The 21616-nt window shown below is 45.0% G+C and overlaps 1 protein-coding gene across 8 annotated transcripts in view; it reads left to right on the plus strand.

The window, feature by feature from the left end:
- The window catches only part of CADPS (calcium dependent secretion activator), a 489257-nt gene that overhangs the window by 271360 nt on the left and 196281 nt on the right, over positions 1-21616 (plus strand). For all 8 annotated transcript variants that reach the window (XM_024124105.1, XM_024124106.1, XM_024124104.1 and 5 more), the window contains one exon: positions 17638-17749. In XM_024124105.1, coding sequence (XP_023979873.1) covers positions 17638-17749 — 112 coding nt within the window. The remainder of the gene's footprint in view (positions 1-17637; positions 17750-21616) is intronic.

The following is a 21616-nucleotide window of genomic DNA, read 5'->3' on the forward strand; positions in this document are numbered from 1 at the left end:
ATGAAAGATCCCACGTGCCTCAGTGAAGATACCATGTGCCACAACTAAGACCAGATGCAGCCATAAAAATAAATAAATAAATATTAAAAAAAAACAGGTAGAAGAACCTGAAGGAATAGAACTCAGGGCAAGTAGGTTTGTTTAAGAAAAATTCTCAGGAAATGTCCAAATAATGGAGTAGTGCTGACCCAGTTCGGAGAGCAAAATGTCAGACTCTGATCATGCGGGAAGAAGCAATTGAAAAAGGAATGGGCAGGTAAAGAACTACAGATAGATGAGACTTTGCTTTACATCTTCTGTTGCAATTAACAGAATTCTGATTCTAACTGGCTTAGACTGAGAAAGGATTTCCTCATTTCATTTAACTGAAGTGTCTAGGGCTGCAGGCATTGCTTGATCCAGATGCTTAAATGATGTCATCAAGTGTTTCTCCTTCCCTCAGCTCTATCCCTCTGGATTGTCTTCATTCTCAGGCTACGCCTTTCCTCATGGAGGCAAATTGGTTGCTGTCAATAGTTCGTGGGTTACAGTTTGTGCATGTAGTAACCCCCAAAGAGAAAGCACCTCCTTCCCTGTGTTTTAGCCAAAGTCTCATGTCTGACTCTCACTCAGCTGAGTCAAAGACCCACCCCTGAACCAGTCATCCTAGTCTAGGAAATGCAGTGTCAGAATGGCCACCTCTCAATTCAGGAGTGGGGTCAGCTTTACCCAGACTAAAGGAGCCAAGGTCAGGGAGAAGTGGTTTCCAAGGAAGAATTAGAATACTGTAACTAGAAGCAGGGGCAAGAATGTTGAGCAGGAAAAATAACAGATGTCCATGAACTTCACCTAGTTCACTAATTTTCTCTGGGCTAACTCTGCCTGTCCTGTGATAGCTCATTCATCACACCAGACCTACAAATTTCTACCCTTTAATCCAGTAGCCTAAGTCAGCCATCCTCCATAACTGTCCTCTGTGACAGTGAAGAACAGATTCCATGTGTGTTAGATTCTATAATAGAGCTACTGAACAGCCTTGTTCTCTGAAGGATTTTTAGTACTTCCCTTTCCCAGTATACACCCTCTGCCCATTCATATTTTATCCATTCTTAAGACCCATTCTAGTTGCACCTGCCTCCACTGTGATGGACTCCCAAATCACTGCCCCCACATCAATCTTTCTCTCCTCTGAACCACAGTATTCAACCATTTATTAGCTGACTGTATTCTGCCTTGGGACATTTCTTGAACTATATTAAACTGTTTAGTTCCTCTGTGCATTCCTTTAATTGTTCAGGTAACTACTCTTGTTCTTCAAATGAACGAGGACAAAAATTGGGAGCAGGACATCTTTGTAGCACTTCAGAGCTTAACCTTGTGATGTACAAAGTAGATTACCAATTAGAGTTTTCCAGAGATTGATCATAGATTTTTTTCCCAGGGTGACAGGGTATCATAAAATCATAAAGTTTAAGATGTCATCTTTTTCTGCAAGATTTTTTCCAGGATTAGAACATCTGAATAAAAAAAATATTTTTAATTTTAAAAAGTGCCTAAGTTTATTCAAACAGCTTTAGTAAAATGGGGGCCTAACAATATACAGATAGACCATACATCATGATAAATACATGTGGAATTAGACACTCAAAAACTGCCCTCAGCCTTGGTGAATCCCTAGGACATCTTACCTGTAAAATGGAAGTAGTCATACCTGCATCATAGTGTTACTGCAAGGATTCATAAGCACATGATGTCTATATAGTGCTGAGCATCGCGTCTAAGACATTAGTACTTAGTAAATGTTGTTGGCAGTATACAAGAAAAAGTGAAATTGCAGACAAGATGTGCTGTAACGTGATCCATTATTACAGATAGAGCATTGGCTAAACCAAGATCCTTATGATAGTTGAATGAGACTTTGGACTTTTGGGAGAGCTTCTGGAATGGCATGAATGTATTTTGCCTGTGAGGTCTGGAATTTTAGAGGTCCAGGGACGTAAGGTCATGGATTGGATGTTTGTGTCGGCCCTCCACATTCATATGTTGAAGCCCTAATTCCCCAAATGACAGTATTTGGAGGTAAGGCCTCTGGGAGTTAATTAGGTCATGAGGGTGTTTCCCTCATAAATGGAATTAGTGTCCTTATAAAAGAGACACAGGAGAGATGATCTCTCTCTGCCATGTGAGGACATGCCAGGAAGAGGTCTCTCACCAGACACTGAATCTGCTGGTGCTGGGACTTCCCAGCCTCCAGAATATCCAAACAAAATAATTGTTTGTTGTTTAAGTTACCCAGTCTAGGGTATTTGTTAGAGCAGCCCAAGCTAAGACAGTGACAGTATACAGAAATGTAGAATTACATACAAATGTGCTGTAATATGATCCACTGTTAAAGATAAAATATTAGCCAAGCTAAGGTCCCTGGACATGACCGTCAGATTGCCATCTAATTCCTCATGGTAAGGTATGAATATGTCAGTCATTTAAACTGTCCTGCAATACCACTGCTGTAGGAAGGGCTAAGTCATGTATCAGTCACTCATTGTGTCACTTAATGATTCTTTGGCATCTTTTCCTCACTCTTCCTCAGAACATAGCTCTGCTTTTGCCACCCTTTATGAAAGGGAAGAGAAAGTTTCAAAGCCCTAAACATCACCAATGTTTGTGCCTGACATAAGACAGAGGAGAAGAAAAAAAAAGTCTGTCTGACCAAGACAGCTCTGTATTTTACCTTAGGCACACATTGAATTTTAAATGATGCAAATCATAAAATTTTACAAGCAATTATAATGGATAATGAAATTCTCATCCCCAGCCCCACTTAAAGTGATGGAGTTAATGACCACAATTCTATAAATTTTCTTGGATGATTGATGGAGGGAATAAACCTGATTTTATTCTGTTTGTAGTGAACTGCCAGAGCCTCAGCTGCAGATCAGAGGGAGGGAGAGTGTTTGCAGGCAGAGGAAAAAGGCACGCAGACTTCTGTAGGGGGATGTACCCTGGAGCTTAATTGAAGAGCGGTGTGGTATTGATTCCGCTCTCCTCCCTCATGGGCAGGGAGGTGAAGCTGTGTGACAGTGTGCGCACAGGTCATGAAGTTGTTTTATTTTTTATGTAAATCTGAAAGCTAGGAGGGGAGGGTTTAAAACACTCATGGAGGGCTTCCCTGGTGGCGCAGTGGTTGAGAGTCCGCCTGCCTATGCAGGGGATGCGGGTTCGTGCCCCGGTCCGGGAGGATCCCACATGCCGCGGAGCGGCTGGGCCCGTGAGCCATGGCCGCTGGGCCTCGCTGAGCCTGCGCGTCCGGAGCCTGTGCTCCGCAACGGGAGAGGCCACAACAGTGAGAGGCCCGCGCACCGCAAAAACAAAAAAAAACCAAAAAACACTAATGGATACTGGGAATTTTGATTTTCAACAGATTTACTTATCACAACATTTCACTCAGAGACAAATGTCTTTCCCCTGCTCCCTCCTTTCTCCTTCCCCCTCCTCCCCCCCTCCTCTTCCTTCTCCTTCTCTTTGTCCTTTCTTTCTCTATTTCTCTCTCTTTCCCCTCCCCATCCCTGGGATTGGCCTCATAATCTTTTGGTTGCTTCCTATTTCCCACAATATTGTGAGGCCATCCCATTAAGGCAGACCATTCTTGGTCCAACCAGATCCATTCTCCAGGAATCAAGTGTACATTGGGGTCTCCGACATCCTTCATGAATCAAGCCTTCTTGACTTGGGCTGACCTCCTCCTACTCAGACGTGGGATAGTCAACATTCATTCAACTCAGGTTCACACCTCAGGTTAATGAACGCGGTGATTCATGTAAAAGTCCCTGGAACGGTGACTGGCATGTAATCAGCCCTCAGTCAGAACTGTATTATTATCACCACCATTTGCTGGGGAGTGGGAGGGTCACTCATAACTTCCCGCTGAGAGTCACTGTTGTGGTAACTCTCACAAAATCATCGTTCCGAGAACCACCGTTCCAGTGTGTCCATTAACAGCTCACAAACTAAAAAAGATAGTTTATGTGGGGTCAGCATCTCAAGGAGACTGAGTAATTATTCTTTCCTTCCTTCAAGGGGCCACCTAATATTGAGGTGGTTGGGAGACCAGGGCCTGTCTGCTTGTTCATGTTTGTGAACCTTAAAGTGTTTGCTGTAGTCCTGTTCGCTGTTCATGTAGCACTCAGCTAAAGACTGTAGACTCCACAGTGGTTCACAAACATAGCCAAGCAGCAGACTCACCAAGGAGGATCATTAAAAATAAACACTCCTGGACAGACTCCTCTCTATATAAATTTTTGCACAGTTGATATTGGGGCCTAGAAATCTCTATTTTTAGTACCTCACCCATCCTCCCTCCAACTCATGATTCTGAGACCTTTATCTTGTGCCATCTAAACTATTACATGTTCCTTGGCCTGTTCATACTCAAATCCATTCTGTACATTCTTGCCCAATTAGCATCCTAAATTACAAACCAGCCAAGATTTCCAGAGGACTCTCAAAGATACCTGACACTATGCTGAGCCCTTGACATTCATTGTCTTGTTTAATCCTCTCAGCACCCCAAAGAGGTAGACATTGTTATGGTCCCATTTACAGATGGGAAATTTGAGGCTCAGAGCGGTTAGGAGACTTACCCAAGATCACACAGCTGGTTAGTGGTCTGCCGTATCTGTATCTCCTTTAATACCTGACAGCAGGAAACTGAGGTGTGTCTGATTTCAGAGCTCCGGCTCCTAAGTGCTGCATAATAATGATTACATCATTATGTACACAGTACGTTAACACATTATTGACTGGGGGATTTTTGCACAAACTAACACCTGTAGCCGTAATACGTCTCCGGTCAAAAATGTGTTAATACCTACACAATAATCATTACATCCCTCCCCTGGAAATGTTTTAACTCTAAAGTAAAGATAACTGCAAAATCAAAAAAAAATATTGAATTACATGTCTCTTAAATTTAACCTGTATCCAGTAGTTGATGATAATTCACTTCAACTTTCATCCAGTTTTTTATACTTTTTTTTACAAGATGGTCTGGAGGAGTCCTTTCAGTGTGTTTAATATTATGTGTGTGGGAGTCCCAAAGTAAATGTAGCTGGGCCTTGTGGAGGACCCCTGTGGTCAGCCCAAGGAGAGCCAGATTTGACTGGGAACATAGGTAGTGTTTTCACCCCACTAAGATGGTGTTGGTCTACCATGGACTGGTTGAGGGACGGTGATATTTCTCTACAGCTGAGATTTGTCACTTTTCAAGAACAACTCTCTGGCTCCACATTGGGCCCATGCCATCGCACTTGGTCTAGAGAGCAATTTCCCCGATGCTCTAAGACAACACCTCAGTTCTTACCGAAGGACATTCGGCCAGCTGGCCCGTTCACCATTTCCCTTTGAGACTCTTGGCATTCATGACCACTCCCAGTGGTTTCTCACAAATGTGAAACAGAGAGAAAAAAGAACAAATCCACCAGCCAGTCCTTGGGGGAAGAGACAAGCTTAGCTCACAACAGGGTCCTCAGGGATCCCTCTCTGTGGGACGGTGGGAACCCAGCCCAGGAAAGCAAAACCAACAACAGCTCCCATAATCCCCTCTATCAAAGGCAACTGGGAGGTCTCACAGGAGGGGGGCTGGCTGCTTGGAGGGCAGCCAAAGCTCTGAGTGGCCATCCCTGAACCCCCAAGGGCTTCTTCTGTGTGCCCATCACAGCTCGGATGCCCACTCGGACAGAGCCACAAATGTTGGGGGCGCTCAAGTGTTGCCGAGGTTGGCTTAATGCTCATCACCTTCTATGTGGGAGGCTTAATCTGGAACGCCTTTGATGTAGTTAGGGCTCCCCCCGGGAGCACTTGACCACAAGTGGTGTGAGCGACACTGGCTGCCTGCCTTGGCCTTAAGAGGTGTTGACCCTCTTGCTCTTTAGCGGACCTAGACAGTTCCTGTGGCAGCCTTCACCAGCACACTCAGGCCTGAGTCCAGTTCTTACACTGTGGAGAAACTGCCTCATTTGACACTGGCAAACGGAGGTGGTTTTATGAGGACATATGAGCTGGGAACTATTTTTTCAAACCAACAAGGTTATTAGGCGGGTGTTTATTGCGTGACTGCAATAGACTTTTTAAAACTATGAAAGGACTATGAGATGGGTCTGAGCTCTCCAGTATGTGCTCTTCTAGCTGAGGGCTCCAGACCAATCTACACCATATGGAGTAGCACCAGGATGATGTGATTAAGCACCAGATAAAGGCACTGTATCAGTTAGTTATTGCTGTGTAACAGACTGTCTCAAAAGTCAGTGGCTTAAAACCACAGTCATTTTTTTCATTCACTTATCTGCAAATCGGTTGGGGGTTGGCTGGCTCAGGCCAGGCTCGGCTGGGTGGCTGTGCTTCACGCTGTGGGTCTGGTTGGCCTTGGCTCCGCACTCTGGCTTGGACTCGGGCCTGCTCCATGTAGACCATTGTGGGATCCAGGCTGAAGGATCCACAGCTACCTGGAGGAAGTTCTGCTTATGGTGATGACAGAGGCTCAGGAGAAGAAGCCCGAGCGTTCAAGCACATTTCTCAAGCCTCTGCTTCCATCACATCTGCTAATACCCCATTGGCCGAGGAAAGTCACCTGGGTAATTTCAAAGTCAGATTTGGGGATTATATGTGCTCTGCCCAGAAGGAGACCAAAGCAAGTAGTCACATGGACAAGGCTAATACCAGTGGGGCAGGAAGAAAACTTTTCTCCTGGAGAAGGCAGGACAAGGTGAATCTCTTTGAGTAATACTCTGATATACCCGCCAGGGTGAAGAAAAGGCCAGTGAGGGATGAGCAGCAGGATGGGGGTGAGAGGAAATGTTTCAGGCGCTTTGAGAGAAGGAAGTCTTGAGAAAGTGAGAATGAGTTCTCAGCTCTTACCCCTTTGCCATAGCTGCCCCACAAAATCAACCCAAATCCAAGTCCCAATTTTATTTTACCCAGACTGAGGAAACACAAAAGCCACTACTCAGATGGTTTTGAAAACACTTACAAGGTCAGCTCACATCTTGATGTTTGATTCCAGTGCTGGCGTTTGGACCAAGTTGTTCTGTATCTCTCAGATGTCCTGAATAGTTACGGAGGGCTTTATTGATGACCAGGCTGGGCAGCATTTTCCCAGGGTAGACAGTGGCACAGCTGGGTGTAGAATCCAGGCTGCTAGACTCCCGAGCCTGCTCCCTTAATCCTGAACCCCCTGGATGATGCAAGCTGCCCTTTGTTAAGGACTTACATTGTACTCAGTGCTTCTGTCATTTAACTGGGGGACAGGCAGATAGAAAGCCCTATAAGGTAGATACTGTTCATGTGCCCATTTTATAAACGTGAAAATTGAGATCTGAGAGGCTAATGAATTTGTCTGAGAAAATAAAGCTGTGAAATGATAAAAATTAAAGAGCCTGACTCCAAAATGTGTCCCCACTGCACCAGCTTCCTCATTTGTAAATGAGGAGCTTGGCCACAGTGATCTTCAGGGCTCCTGTCAACTCTGAGTCTGTTGCTCTGTGCCCCCCAGTCGTTTTTCCTCATTTGGTTCATGCTCTTAGTAGAACTGGCTGGAATGCAAAGGGGTTTGCATTGCATTCTGTAATTCCCCTGGCCAGGTTTCCGGACAGCTGTAGCCTCTCCGACTGTATACCGTGAGCCTTCTAGAGGCTGTGAGGTGTCCTAAGGCAGGTTGAGGTTCTAAAGACACAAGCAACTAGAGCACCTCCTAGTTGTTTATGAGAATCACAGGTTGCAACCCTAATAACGAGGCTCAGGTAACAAGAGCAATTATAGGAAAAAGCCCAGTGTGGGAAATTAAACAGGCGTTGGTTGGCTGAGTCACAGAGAGAAGAATGTGAATGAATGTGTCCCCAGCAACCTGCTGCGAGTGCCTTTTTGATGTCCACCATGCAGTGAACAATTCCTTTTCTCTAACGGTCCTTAGGAACTTGGAATAAACGGATGGTTAGAGGAAGGCAGCTAGATGATGGAGTTGCAGGAGAACCTCAGAATGCGAAGACAGCCATCATTTCCAATGACAAAAACTCACCGCCTTTCATAATGACAGAGGATATCTTTAGGTCAAGCTATAAACTCCATTCCAGCGAAGGCAACCCTGTCAAGCCACATGAGGTGCTGTCATCTTCATGACGTACCCCACGACACCCAACCCCAGGCCCACCCCACCCACTGTACCAGCACCACATCCCACCCCATTCACCCTAATCCCACACCATTCTGTTACTTAGCTTCAACCTTGGGTTTCCCATTTAGATTTTCTTTTTGACCATCTATATGTTTTCTTATGAGTCAACCTCCAGTGAAGAATAGAGTCTAAGCTCTCACAGCTGGATAGGATCTTGACAAGTCCAGGCTCCAGTGTATTTCCGGTTTCTGGTCTGGCATGTAAAGAGCTTGGCGTGGTTTTTGTCCTCACAACAAGAAAAAGGCTGAACAAATGGAAAATCAGCAACTCTTCTTAGATCCATCAGAGAATTTTAGGTCACAGGGCAAACCGCTGCCCGCAGATTTAGAGAGATAGACAAACAGATACAGAGAATCGTAGCCTCCTGGAGCAGAGGACTGGGAGAAGAAATTGCTCCTGGAGCCATAAGGGGTTCCATTTGCCCCGTATGTCACTTCCAACAAAAGTGATGAAAAGACAAAAAACACAGTTTGAAGAGACAGGTAAGGTAGAGATGTTGGAATTATCAGACTGGGAATTTAAATCAACTATGATTAATATGCTAAGGTCTCTAATGGCAAAAAAAAGAAAAAAGAAAAGTAGACAACATATAAGAACAGAAGGGTAGGGCTTCCCTGGTGGCGCAGTGGTTGCGTGTCCGCCTGCCGATGCAGGGGAACCGGGTTCGCGCCCCGGTCCGGGAGGATCCCACATGCCGCGGAGCGGCTGGGCCCGTGAGCCATGGCCGCTGAGCCTGCGCATCTGGACGCGTCCGGAGCCTGTGCTCCGCAACGGGAGAGCCTGCAGCAGAGGGAGGCCCGCATACCACAAAAAAAAAAAAGAACAGAAGGGTAATATAAGCTGAGTGATGAAAACTCTAAGAAGGAATCAAAAGGAAATGCTAGAAATCAAATACCCAGTCTTTTGTCTTTAGGACAGAAAATATCAATATATTTGCCTCCCTACCCCTATTATGGAGATAAGTAAATTGAGACCCTACCAGTGGTTTGTCCAGGGTCACATAGCTAATGAGAAAATTAGGATTGATGCACAGATCTCCTATATTTAATCTCCTCTGGCCTTCATTCAACAGGCATTTATCGAGTGCCTCTTCTGCCATGGGCAGAGCTAAACGTTGGACTACAACAGGGATGGGCTTGGTCCCTGCCCTTATAAAGTTTATAGTATAGAATTTTCCTGTACTTCCTCTTTAACTATGCCAAAGAATGTAAGTCCAGGAGAAGCCACCATGGTTCAATTTCGCTTTCAACTTGAATCTCATCTCCAAATGTGCATATGTGTGTGGAGAAAATCACAATTCATTGAATTCATTTCTTCAGTAAATGCTTGTTGGACATGTGCCATGTTACAGGCACTGCCCTGGGTTCTGGGGATACAGCCATCCTCAGACATAGCAGGGAAACAGACACAGGTCCCTGCCCTTGAGGAGTTTACATTCTAGTAGGAGGAGACAAACCAGAAACCAAATAAAGAAGTACCGGTAATAATTGCTTCTTGGTAAAGTTCTAACTGTCCATGCTATGTAAATATTCCACCCACCCTCTTCCTGGCACTTCTGACCTTTCTTTTCTGGGTGGCTGGCAGTTCCTGTGACTAAGCTGGGAAAACCTTAGAGGAACAGATGTGCAGGGAGAACACTAAAGCTGAGGTTTGAACACATTTGATTTCCGATTCCTGGAGAGGAGCTATTCCAGTGGAAATGTCAGGTAGGCAAATTGGAGCCTCCATCCCTCCACCTCCCAGACAACCCAATTTTTACAAAGCAAACGCCTCATTTTTGTAAGTAAGAGGTAGTTTAGCTTTTCTAGTACATTAAAGGGCCCGAATCACATCCTATCCATGAGTTTGCATGAAACACACTGTGATGGTACAATTGATTCGCTTGATGTAGAATATCTTGCTGTCTGCCTGAAAGGCAGGCCAAAAGATTTTAATGCAGTTGTCTCCTGGCAATTATTAACTTTCCCTCTTAGCAACGAGACCAAGGGACTTTCATTCCCCGAAATGACACTTCTCCCTTGTTAAAGCTGGCAGTTAGTTTTATGAACCACACCAATCTAACACCCAGCTCGCATGAGCCATATACCTTGAATAAATGCAAATCCAGTCTCCGTGGCATGAATGATGACCTTATGCTGAGCATCGCCATGGCAACTAATGACATCATCCCCCAACACCAAACTGCACAAAATCCAGTTCTCCAAGGGTCCTTATTTGCCTAAAGTGGATGTATTCTTGGCTTAGTCACATACGCATTCGTAAATATCACTCTGTTGTCAAAGGTTTGCAGTGGATGTTTACTGTCATTTTGGGAGGTATATTCCCTTTGTGGCAAATGTTTGTTTTTTGTTCATGAGGTGGGGTGGGGGAAATTCTGATGAAAATTACTGTGTGTATTTGATTAGCAACATTTGTTGATAACATATGGTCTGAGGAGGCTTCCGCAAATAAGAGGCTTTAAATAGTAAACAGAGATGTGACAGATGGAGCAGATGCTCGCCAAACACACAGTAGAAGGTTGCTTTGCCCGTAGATTTCTCCCTCCCTCCACCCAAGCACATCCCTCTCCCTTATTTTCTCCCCCAGATCAAAGTATTCACTTTCAAAGCAGTGGCCCTTTGGAACAGGTTTGGAGAATTAATGTGCTGTGACTTTAAAAATCATCTACACCCTCCCCCAAATATGAATTATCTGTTACTCTTGTTTATTATTTGATATTAATAATGATGTAGTGTGACTGAATGAGTCAGCCAGCTCAAGTGGATCTGGAAGCAGCATTTGGGCACCACGTGTCTGAAATGCTGGGGTACACAATCCCCAGTTTTCCAGTACACCGAGAGTGCTAGCAAGAGCTCCAGGAAGAATTTAGAGCAGCACATTGAATCTCCATGGGGTGAGCTCTCCTTGTAAGTGCATGTTTACAGTTTATCTTTGTGGCTGCGCTCCGGTGAGCGTACGTACTTCTCATCTGCTAATGAAAGTAAAAGTACTCCCATGAGCCGGCGATTTCACTGTGTATATAGCAGGGGTCAGCAGACATTTTCAGTAAAGGACCAGAAAGTAAATAATTGAGGCTTGTTGGCCATAAGGTCTCTGTCGCGTAACTACTCACCTCTGCTTCTGAAGTGCAAAAGGCGATTTGTATCAATAAATAGATGGGCGTAGCTGTGTCCTAATAAAACTTTACTGATGGGCATTGAAATTTGAACTTCATGTAATTTTCATGTGTCCCAAAATATTACTCTTCTTTTAATTATTTTCAGCCACTGAAAAATGTAAAAACCATTCTCAGTTCATCAGCCATACATAAGCAAGTAGTCAGGTACACTGGACTCATAGACCTTAGTTTACCAACCCCTAGTCTGTCATGCTGAAATGAAAGACTTACTTTCTTTGGCGCTTTCCACGTGCTGGGTATTGTGTTGAACACTGTATATGCAATAGTTATCTCCTACTTATCCTTCCATCGACTCCCCGGGGTCAGTACTATTCTTATCCCCAGTTACAGATGTGAAAGCCAAGGCTTCAGCTCACACCTAACAACTGTTATCATTTCTGGACGTTGACATCACCCTAAGTAGACTATCACATCCGTAAGGGCAGCGCTGATGTCTCATGCATCTTTGGGTCCACAGCAGCACCTAACACAGTGATTTGCACATCGTAGACATTCAGGAAGTGTTTTCTAAATGCAGGGCATAGTAGAGGTCTGAGCCCTCAGCAGTGGAAGTCAGAGCTTCATCCAACACCATGTGCACATGTAGATTCGTCAGCTGGACTGTTCTTCTCTTTGTTCTCCAGCCTCTTGCAAAAGGTATTTGATTTGGAATGAGCACACATGTGTCAATACATGTTCCTTCATTTGTGGAGGTGCCACTGTGGGTGACTGTATTTCCATAGTCTGTGCTTGTGTTGCTTCTGGTTGAAAAGACCAAAAAGAATATAAGTAGTTCATTTTGTAGCTCAGTGGTGCTTTCCAACATTATACTGTTGGCATCCACATTGCTTCCAGCTCTTGGCCTCATGAGCTAACCACTCCTTGACCTTCAAAGGCCTACGCCCTGCTCCTCAGAATGCTGTCCTTGCTGCTATGTCGTCTGGGTCCCCTCTTCATGCTGCCAGCCACTCTGTACACTTCAGAGAGTTGGTGTGCTCTGACAAAACATCTGATCCTCAAGGAGGTAAACCCTCACTTTGGCTTAAAGGGGGCAGTCACACTCTTGGGTATTTCCTGTGTGGCATCTCTCCACGATCCCCTGAATCTGGTGACATGAGTATTCTGAATTTGTCACATCTTCCTAGTCATTAAACAAATATTTTTTGTGATTGTGTGCCGCCCTGTGCTTGGTACAGTAGATTTAACACACACACACACACACACACACACACACACACACACCACACTATGCTCCTTGCCCCAAGGTATTAACCATCTAGAGAGAGAGCCAGATACACACACAGGTAATTGTCACACTACACTCTAATACTGTGTTATGAGTTATGCAGAAGCAGTAAAGCTCTATGGTTTAATGCATGGGCTTTCAGGTCAAAAACTCTGAGTTTGAAGCCCAGCTCTGTGATGGTTTGAAACCCTGGCCCAGTTACTTAACCTCTCCAAGTCCTAGTTTCTCCATTGATAAAGTGGGGATAATCAGGATATATCTTGCAGAACTGTCAGAAGGATTAAATGAGATAACCCATGAAAAGCCCTCAGCCCAGGGCCTGGCAAACCATAAGCACTCGATAATTGGTGACTATTTTTAGTGCTCTTGTGAGCTAGCTGTACAGTGTGAGTATAGTAGCAGAAATGATAAGATCAGGGAAGTGAGACACCCCACCCACTTGACTTTATGTACTTTATGTTCAGAGAGAAGTTAGTTAACCTTCCCAACTGCTCCTTGCCATAAATACTATCAACCTCTGGTCTTTTCAAATCAAAGCAGAATTTTATTTCAGTCCTGGGAAACTTTTAAAAGAGATATTCATTTCAATAGCCACAGTCAGTGCTCAGCAAAGGAAGAGAAATGAGCAGAGAAGAAGGCAACAATGAGAAATAGATTCATTTATCATTACGTGGCTCCACCTAAAGGCCAAGGTTCCACCGCGGACTGATTTGTCTGCAGGTTACGTAGCACTCTGTGCAGTATATTGAGCGTGTGAAATAAATCTAGAGCAACCCAGAGTCCCATGCATTTTGAAACAGAACTTTCCAGTTGAGTTACGGAGGTAATTGATGTTAACTGGATCCAGACACAGAGGAGCAAGTTGTGGCATTTGGGAGCAAGGCAACATGGCGGCATGGCTAAGAGTTTGGGTTGTGGAGTCAGATTGCCATTTGCTCCCTGTGACCTTGGACACATGACTAACCTGCTCTCTGAGCCTCACTTTCCTCATCTGTAACTATGGGGGTGATTCACAGGATGGCCAAGAGGGCTTAAAAAGATAAAATACACATATGACCATCTAACATGTTGGAGATAGGAATGTGTGACTAGCACATAGGAAGCTCTGAAGAAATATTAGCTGTTTTTGTTATAGTCAGGTCTTTCCATGGCTGGAAAAAGACAAAAAGTGGACATTTTCATGATTATTTTTTCACAAGGAGGGGCAGGAAAAGTGCTGATAACTAAATCTCCTTGGGGCCCCTATGAATAGGAAGCATTGACCAGAAGGCAGGAGTGGTTTTCACAGAGTCCTGTGACTGTAGCGACCTCCCCTGTGTGGCCCATCCTCTGGCCACGCTAAACAGACTGGGTGGCCTTGGGCTCAGAGCCTGATTCACAAGCTTGTGACCGCTGCGGCTGCACAGGTCCCACGCTCAGACCGTTTGGTTTCATGCTCCGCATTGCTGTCTTGAAATTCTTAATTATTTGATCTTTGAGCTCGAGTCAGTTACGTGGGCTCTGATGGAATAATGAGCATGTGTTTGAGCAGAGAGGAAATCCTCAGAGAAAGGAAAACACTGTATCTTAGTATCTTTAATGGCACTTTTTCCTGCTCTTTGAACAAGGAGCCCACATTTTCATTTTGCACTGGGGCCTGAAAATGACATAGCTGGTCCTGATTAGACTTTCTTTTTTTGCCTGCTCCAGGCAAAATGGCCAGGTAGCCATTTTGAAATCTGCCAGATAAATTGGGATTCAGTAGTGACCTAGCAACTTGAGGTGAGCCAAGGGTCATGGTAGGAAGCCAAGAGCACAGCTGCAGGCCTGGTGGAAAGGAAAAGCAAATCACTGTCCAAATGCACGGGGTTGTCAGGGCAGCCTGCAGTGGCTCCAACTCCATCCAGCTGATGGGGTCTCAGAGACCTCGCCCTGCCCCACGGTCTGAGTCACGTTGAACGCATTATGAGCTGAGCATCCTTGGATAGCAGCAGGGGCTCGGGCAGACTGGGTTCGTGCCCACTGAACAGGCCAGAAACTCCCTACAAACCAGTTTCAAGGACAGTGTCACAGGGATCCAGTGTGGGGAATTCCCAGGGACCTGCGATTAAGGCCTCTTTATGGCTTAGTGTTAGAGCATCTCATTCCAGAACTCTCTTTGTTTCCGGCAGGACTCTTCCTTATCTCCATGACCAAGCATGATCAATGCCCAGAGAGATTCATAGCACAATTAACCATAAACAGTAAAGTAATGATCATGTTTTTTGCCAAAAAAACATGTTCATCATTAGTCATGTGTGTTATTGATAATCATGACAGTAATAGCAGCAAGAGCTATAAACTGGGAATTAAGAGATTTGTGTTCCAGCCCAAGTTGATCACAATTCACTGGAATAAAATGGACAAGGTCTTGAGGTTCTTCTCAGTTTTCTCATCTGTGAAATGGGTACAATATGAACTGTTTTACCTCTTACCCTGTGTGGTGAGGAAGGGTAATGTCCATCCTGCTTGCCCAGCGAAGGGTCAGATACTTAGTAGGTGCTTAATAAATATGTGTTGAATGGATAACACAAAATATAAGTGATTATCACTGTTACTAGAATACATCTTATGTATCCTTATGTGGGGAAGGGAAGGTAGCCAAAATTTGGGGGACTCTTATGCTGGTCCAAGCCTGCTGCTCTTTACTCTTTATAACTATTCTGTGAAATGATATTATTTTATAGCTCAGGAAACTGAGGTTCAGGGATGTTAATTAACTTGCCCCAAGTCCTGCAGTTTGTAAGTGACTCATCAGGGTTTGAACTAAGAATGCTGGGTTCAAAACCTTATGCCTTGTCACGTTGCCTTTGCTAGGACAAAGGTTCCCCTGTCTTAGGAGCTTGCTGCTGTGGCTGATGTCCAAAATTAGGAGCTTCCATCTGTACATCTCACCTTTTGCTGTTGTGTTTGAAACCTGTTGCTTCTCGCCCTGTCTCATGTCCTCTTCGTGTCCTCTCCCTTTCTCTCTTGCGACTGTTGTGCTTTCTCAATGGTTCTTGCACACTTGGATCCCCATGGAGCTGGGCACCCCCTTATCTCCTTCTGGTGCTCTCTTACCAACAGCCTAGAGTCCTCAGGTCTTTGAGTTTAGTTAATGGGATTTAGTCGATTGAGTGCAACCTTGACACTAGAAGTCAGGGTTCCGTCGTTTACAAAAGAGGAAATACAAACAGCCAATGAGCACAGAGTAAAATAGTTAAGCCTGCTCTTAATCAAGGAAAGGCCCATGAGAACGGCAGTGATTAAATTGGCCAGAAGAAAAAGTGAACAGGGACGCCCAGAGTGGGCAAGAAGCCATGTGATTTGCGCTCTTTTTTCCCAGATGGTAGGAGGATAGTCACCAACTGTGTGGAAAGCATTTTGGGAATAGGTGTCCCAAGCCTTGAAAGTTTTCACTGATGAGCACAGTTCCTGCAGCACTGTAGGAACACCATCACGTTTGTTGATAAATGAACAAAGAAACGATCTCCCATCCAACTCTCCACTTCCCAAGGAAATAAACAGAGATGAAATTAAAAAGTAATGTCCAGCCCAATCTCAGTAATAGAACAGTGGTTAAATAAATTATGATGCATCCATCAGGTGTAATATTATAGTCATTAAAAATAATATCAAATGAGTAACTTAAAATATGGAAATTGGCCATTACGTAGGCAAAAATGAAAAAAAAACATTTCTATACAAAATTATATCTATTCCTGTTTCCTAGTTCTGTAAAAGAATATACGTTTGCACAATTTATTTATTCAACAAATATTTATTAAGTGTCTTCTGTGTGCTAAGTAATGTGGTAATGCAATATAAACAAAACACACAGTCCCTGAACTTATGGAGCTTACAGAATATTAGAGGATTTAGCTGTTAAACAATCACGCAAGTAAATCAATCATTACACATCCAATGATTGCTAGGACAGAAAATTAAACAGTATGTTCAAGAGAGTTTAACACTGGAACAGAATTGAGACTGGGAGATCAAGGGACATGTTCTCAGCTCTGGCTGAGCCCCAGAGAGGTAGCGGGTGAAGAGACGGCTGGGGAGAAGCATTGCCAACAGAAGGAACCGTGCATGCAACAGCCCTGAGGTAGCACAATCAGGAGGCCCATGACACTCGAGTGGATGAGTGGGAGACCATACCGAGGGGTCTGGATTGTGCCCAGTGCAATGGAACAGGTGCCGTGGAAGGGTTTAGGGCAGGGGCTCCATGCAGTCCAGTTGATACTTCCTGAAGATCATGCTGATTTCAGGTACAGAGTGGATGGAGATGGGTCTGTAAGAATCATGATGAAAAGATCACATGTGAGGGGCCCATCAGGGGTTCACGTCAGCCAGACTGGCACTCTACCCAGGTGCTAGGTAAGCCAGGCTCTCCTCTTGGGAGATGTACTGTGATTCCCAGAGACCAGTGAGTGGGGAAGGGCGTTTCCCACATCACATCCTTCGACCTTCGTTCCTCTTTAACAGGGCTAAACTAAGCTTCATCCGTTGCTCTATTCAACAAAACTTTGAATGCCAGCGGAAATGGGGCTCCCCCCCTTCCCACTACTATTGAGGTCTCATTGTAAAGTCAGGTGTTAGCTCCTGCCAAATGAAGCTCCATCTCAAAATCTACAACAGCGGTTTCCAAGAACTAGGGATTCTTGGAAAGGCTACAAGGAAACATTAGTGGTTACCCTGGAATAGTTTGTAGGGATAGCAAATGCATGGGGCAAATTTCTCACCAACTCGATTTCATGCTAATTCCAAGTGATTCCGTCTAGTGCTCTGTGAAGACCCCTGGCAACTTTCTGAGCATCTGTCTTGCATTTGCCTAACAAGATAATTAACACTTTTTGTCATTCTGGCAGCTTGGGAGGGGAGGGGGATGTGACAGCCAGCGATGCCTTGATGCCTCAGTGCCTGATGCCTCGGGTTAACCCTGCCTTCACCCGACCCAGGAAGAAGGCAGGGCTAAGTTTAGCGTTGTCAAGGCGGAGGTCTCCGCACTGACCTCTCTGATTCTGTCTGCAGCTGGGGCACCCAGGGTGACTTCTCTACGACCCACGCACTGCCGGCTGTGAAGGTGAAGCTGTTCACAGAGAGCACAGGAGTCCTGGCCTTGGAGGACAAGGAGCTGGGACGGGTAAGTGGCCCCCCATCACAAGGATTCTCCATCACAAGAAGCTGCGGAGGGCCGGAGTCCCCGGCTCCCGAAAGGCAGTATTGCCAATTTCTGATAATCCCAGCTTCGAGGTTTGACTCCCTGGCTCTCCTCTTCATTGACTGTGTGACCTTGGGCAAGACCCCCAACCTCGCCAAGCCTCAGTTTCCCCTCTTTAAATCTGTGTGCATTGCAGAAGATAGGTCAGGAGTTCTCAACACCGTGAGCCCCAGACACCCTTGAGAGCAAGGATGTACAATAACCTTTCTATCGTGAAGCAAAAGTATTAGATAAATTAACAAACCGACACCCTCCCAATTTTAAAACCAGCACAGTGACATAATATAAAAGAGACATAAAAGGGAAATTATAATAATTTCAGAATGTAAAGATTCAACCACAACTGTACTGAAGACCCAAGGAAGGAGTCTTTACTTTTTCCGTATGGAGAATCTCTGTGCAGGTGACGAAGTCCCCTGCAGAGGACAGGGGCTCAAAAACCCAAGTATCAGTAATTTACTGAAGCAGTAAACCAATCTTGGTAACAAAGTTTTCTTGATTTCCCTGGAAAAGGGCCAAACACGCTTATAGTGTTTATGTAAAAAAGATTTAGGAGCTAGACTCAGTTAATCACCAGCAGTTTTTTCTACCTCCGTTCATATCTGGTGGGAATATTCAAAAATCAGGTGGGTTGTACGATTCCTCATCATTGAGGAGTAGCTCGCTCACTGCAGGATGATTAGTATCCCTGGGCCCCGCCCATTCAATACCAGCAGAGCCCAGCACCAATTATTTTGTCAACCAAAAATGTCCCCCAAATTTCTGAAACATCTCAAGGGGTGGTACCAATCCCTTTGAGTACCCCTGAGATAATAATTCTTTTTTAAAAAATATATTTATTTATTTATTTGGCTGTGCCGGGTCTCAGTTGCGGCACACGGGCTCTTTTAGTTGCAGCATGCAGACTCTTAGTTGTGGCATGCACGCGGGATCTAGTTCCCCGACCAGGGATCGAACCCAGTCCCCCTGCGTTGGGAGGGCAGAGTCTTAACCACTGGATCACGAGGCAAGTCCCAAAATTTTCTAGTAGTCTGTTTTTTGGGGGGCCACACTGTGCGGCATATGGGATCTTAGATCTTAGTTCCCCGACCGGGGTTTGAACCCACGCCCCCTGCATTGGAAGCACGGAGTCTTAACCACTGGACCGCCAGGGAAGTCCCCAATAATTCTTATCTGAATAATTTCTTTTATAATTTCTTCTTACACCTCAGCTCTTGACTCTGTACCAAACAGATTTTCAGAACACAAGTTGGATTTGTTTCTTGCTAGCTTAAAATGCTTCTATGACTCCATACCGCTTATAGTAAAATCTGAACTCTGTAGCACAGCCCACAGACTCTCGGGTGATCTGGCTCCCGCCCACCTCCCCAGCCTCATTTACCATCGCCTTTCCCCTCATCCAATATGCACCAGCGTCACTGGCCAAATTTTAGTCCCTCAAATAAACCGAATTCTTTCTCATCTCAGGAGGCTTCGTCTCTGCCTGGAGCACTCTCCCCACTGCCCAACTCTTCCAAAGGCTACTTGCTTCTCTATATAAATGCCACCTCCTCCTCGGAGAGCCCTTTGCTGACTGCCCATCCGCCTTCATTTACTACTTCAGCTCCTCCCCGTTCACACCCTCCACCGAACCTATCACCAATGAGACAGAGAGAATTTACAGAAATTTTGGCTTCTGTCTCCCCCACTGGACTGGAAAACCCCACGGGGAGAGAAACCTATTTTTTTTCCTTCTTTAAAATTAAAGTGTAGTCAGTTTACAATATGTTATTGGTTTCAGGTATGCAATGTAGTGATTCAATATTTTTATAGATGATACTCTATTTACAGTTATTATAAAATATTGCCTGTATTCCTTGTGTTACACAATATATCCTTATATCTTATTTTGTACATAGTGGTTTGTACCTCTTAATGTCCTACCCCCTCTTTACCCCTGCCACCATCACTCTTCCCATTGCAAGGGAGATACCATGACCGTGAAACTTAAAATTATTTTGTTCACCACCCTATTCCTATACCCAGAGCCCAGCACATAGACTTAATAAATTTCATTTCTACTGGTTGAATGCATAGTCCCTTCTGAAAGCTGTGTGACATTAGCCAATACATTTAACCTCTCTGAGCCTCTGATACAGCATCTGTAGAAAAATGACAGAATATCCCAAAGCAAGCACACAGGTACACACACCTAAGAACACCAGCAAGAACACATTAACCATGCTTTCTTTTGTTTTTAATGAATTGATTTGTTTATTTTTGGCTGCATTGGGTCTTCATTGCTGCGCACGGGCTTTCTCTACTTGTGGCGAGCGGGGGCTACTCTTTGTGGCGGTGTGCACGCTTCTCATTGCGGTGGCCTCTCTTGTTGTGGAGCACGGGCTCTAGGCGCGCGGGCTTCAGTAGTTGTGGGCTCAGTGGTTGTGGCTCACAGGCTCCAGAGCGCAGACTCAGTAGTTGTGGCGCACAGGCTTAGTTGCTCCGCGGCATGTGGGATCTTCCCGGACCAGGGCTCGAACCCGTGTCCCCTGTGTTGGCAGGCAGATTCTTAGCCACTGCGCCACCAGGGAAGTCCCCTTCCTTTGTTTTCTCAATTCCTTAATCTGGCTTTCATCTATAGAACTGAACTGGAATCATATAACTAGGACCTAGACTGCAGATGGAAGTAAAACAAAAGGTAAATAAGGCTGATAACAAAAAGAGTGCCGCCCACACAAAAAGAAAGGGAATGAAAGAAAAGAGGTTTACCCATTTTCTTTGAGAAATGACAAATACTCACTTCTGTCCCCAGGGAAAGAGAGACACACAGAGTGGGGGAAGGACACTGCCTTTTCTTTTTCTTCAAACCTTTTTTTTTCCATGAAGACATGAATCAGGAACCAGGAGAGTCTCAGAGACCTAGAATATCAGTGTTAGAAGAGGCAAGTCCAGGAACCATCAACCTGAGTCCACTCCATGGGTCTCAGGAGCCCCTTGACACCGTTTACACATGTTGGGGGGAGGGGCATATGTGCATTTTTGTGGACTTGCTAATCCAAAGCATTCACCAGCTTCTCAAAGCTGTTTCCGCTCGAAAAAGTTAAAACACACTGGGCTAGTCAAAGCCTTTTCCTTTATAGAGGAGAAAATAGATTCCCGTGGAAGGCAGGAAACACGCCCCCCCCAGAGCTACCCAGTTAGTTGGGGCCCATGCACAGTTGCATGTTTACCACTGGCCAGGCTACTGTCCTGAGGGCTCTGTGTGCAGCCCCTCATGATTCTTTATCTGAATCCTATGAGGAAGGTCCAGTTATTACTCCTCCTGTACAGACCACTACACTGGGGCCCAGAGGAGGTAAGTGACTTGCCAGGTATGATGCCACGTCATCTCTATTTTTACTACACCGTGGTGTCCCTATGCAAAAATAGAAATCTTGGCTCTGCTGTTGGGGTGAAGGCCACGAGCTTGCCATTAATCTCTTAACAAATCATACTCTCCTCCAGTCTCATGACACATTCCCCGAGATACTAGTTTATACTTCCTTCCTGCCACAGAAACTTTCCACCTTTGCAGTGGAGCCCGCCTGCCTGGCCCTTGTGCTGGTAGGACGGGCGCCCTCTGCTGGCAGCACCTCCACAGACAGCGGCTGGGGGACAAAAGTGCTCTTTTTTAAAGTGATTCCTTGGACCCCTTGGAAAAGTGTTTCTACGCACTGATTTTTCCCAAGTTTAGCAGGACGTAGCCACATTCAAGATTCTGGTGCTGTGTTCATTCACACAACAGTATTTAGTTTGTTCCATTTTTATTTT

This window comes from Physeter macrocephalus, chromosome 18, assembly GCF_002837175.3.
Source record: "Physeter macrocephalus isolate SW-GA chromosome 18, ASM283717v5, whole genome shotgun sequence".
NCBI classification, from domain to species: domain Eukaryota; kingdom Metazoa; phylum Chordata; class Mammalia; order Artiodactyla; family Physeteridae; genus Physeter; species Physeter macrocephalus.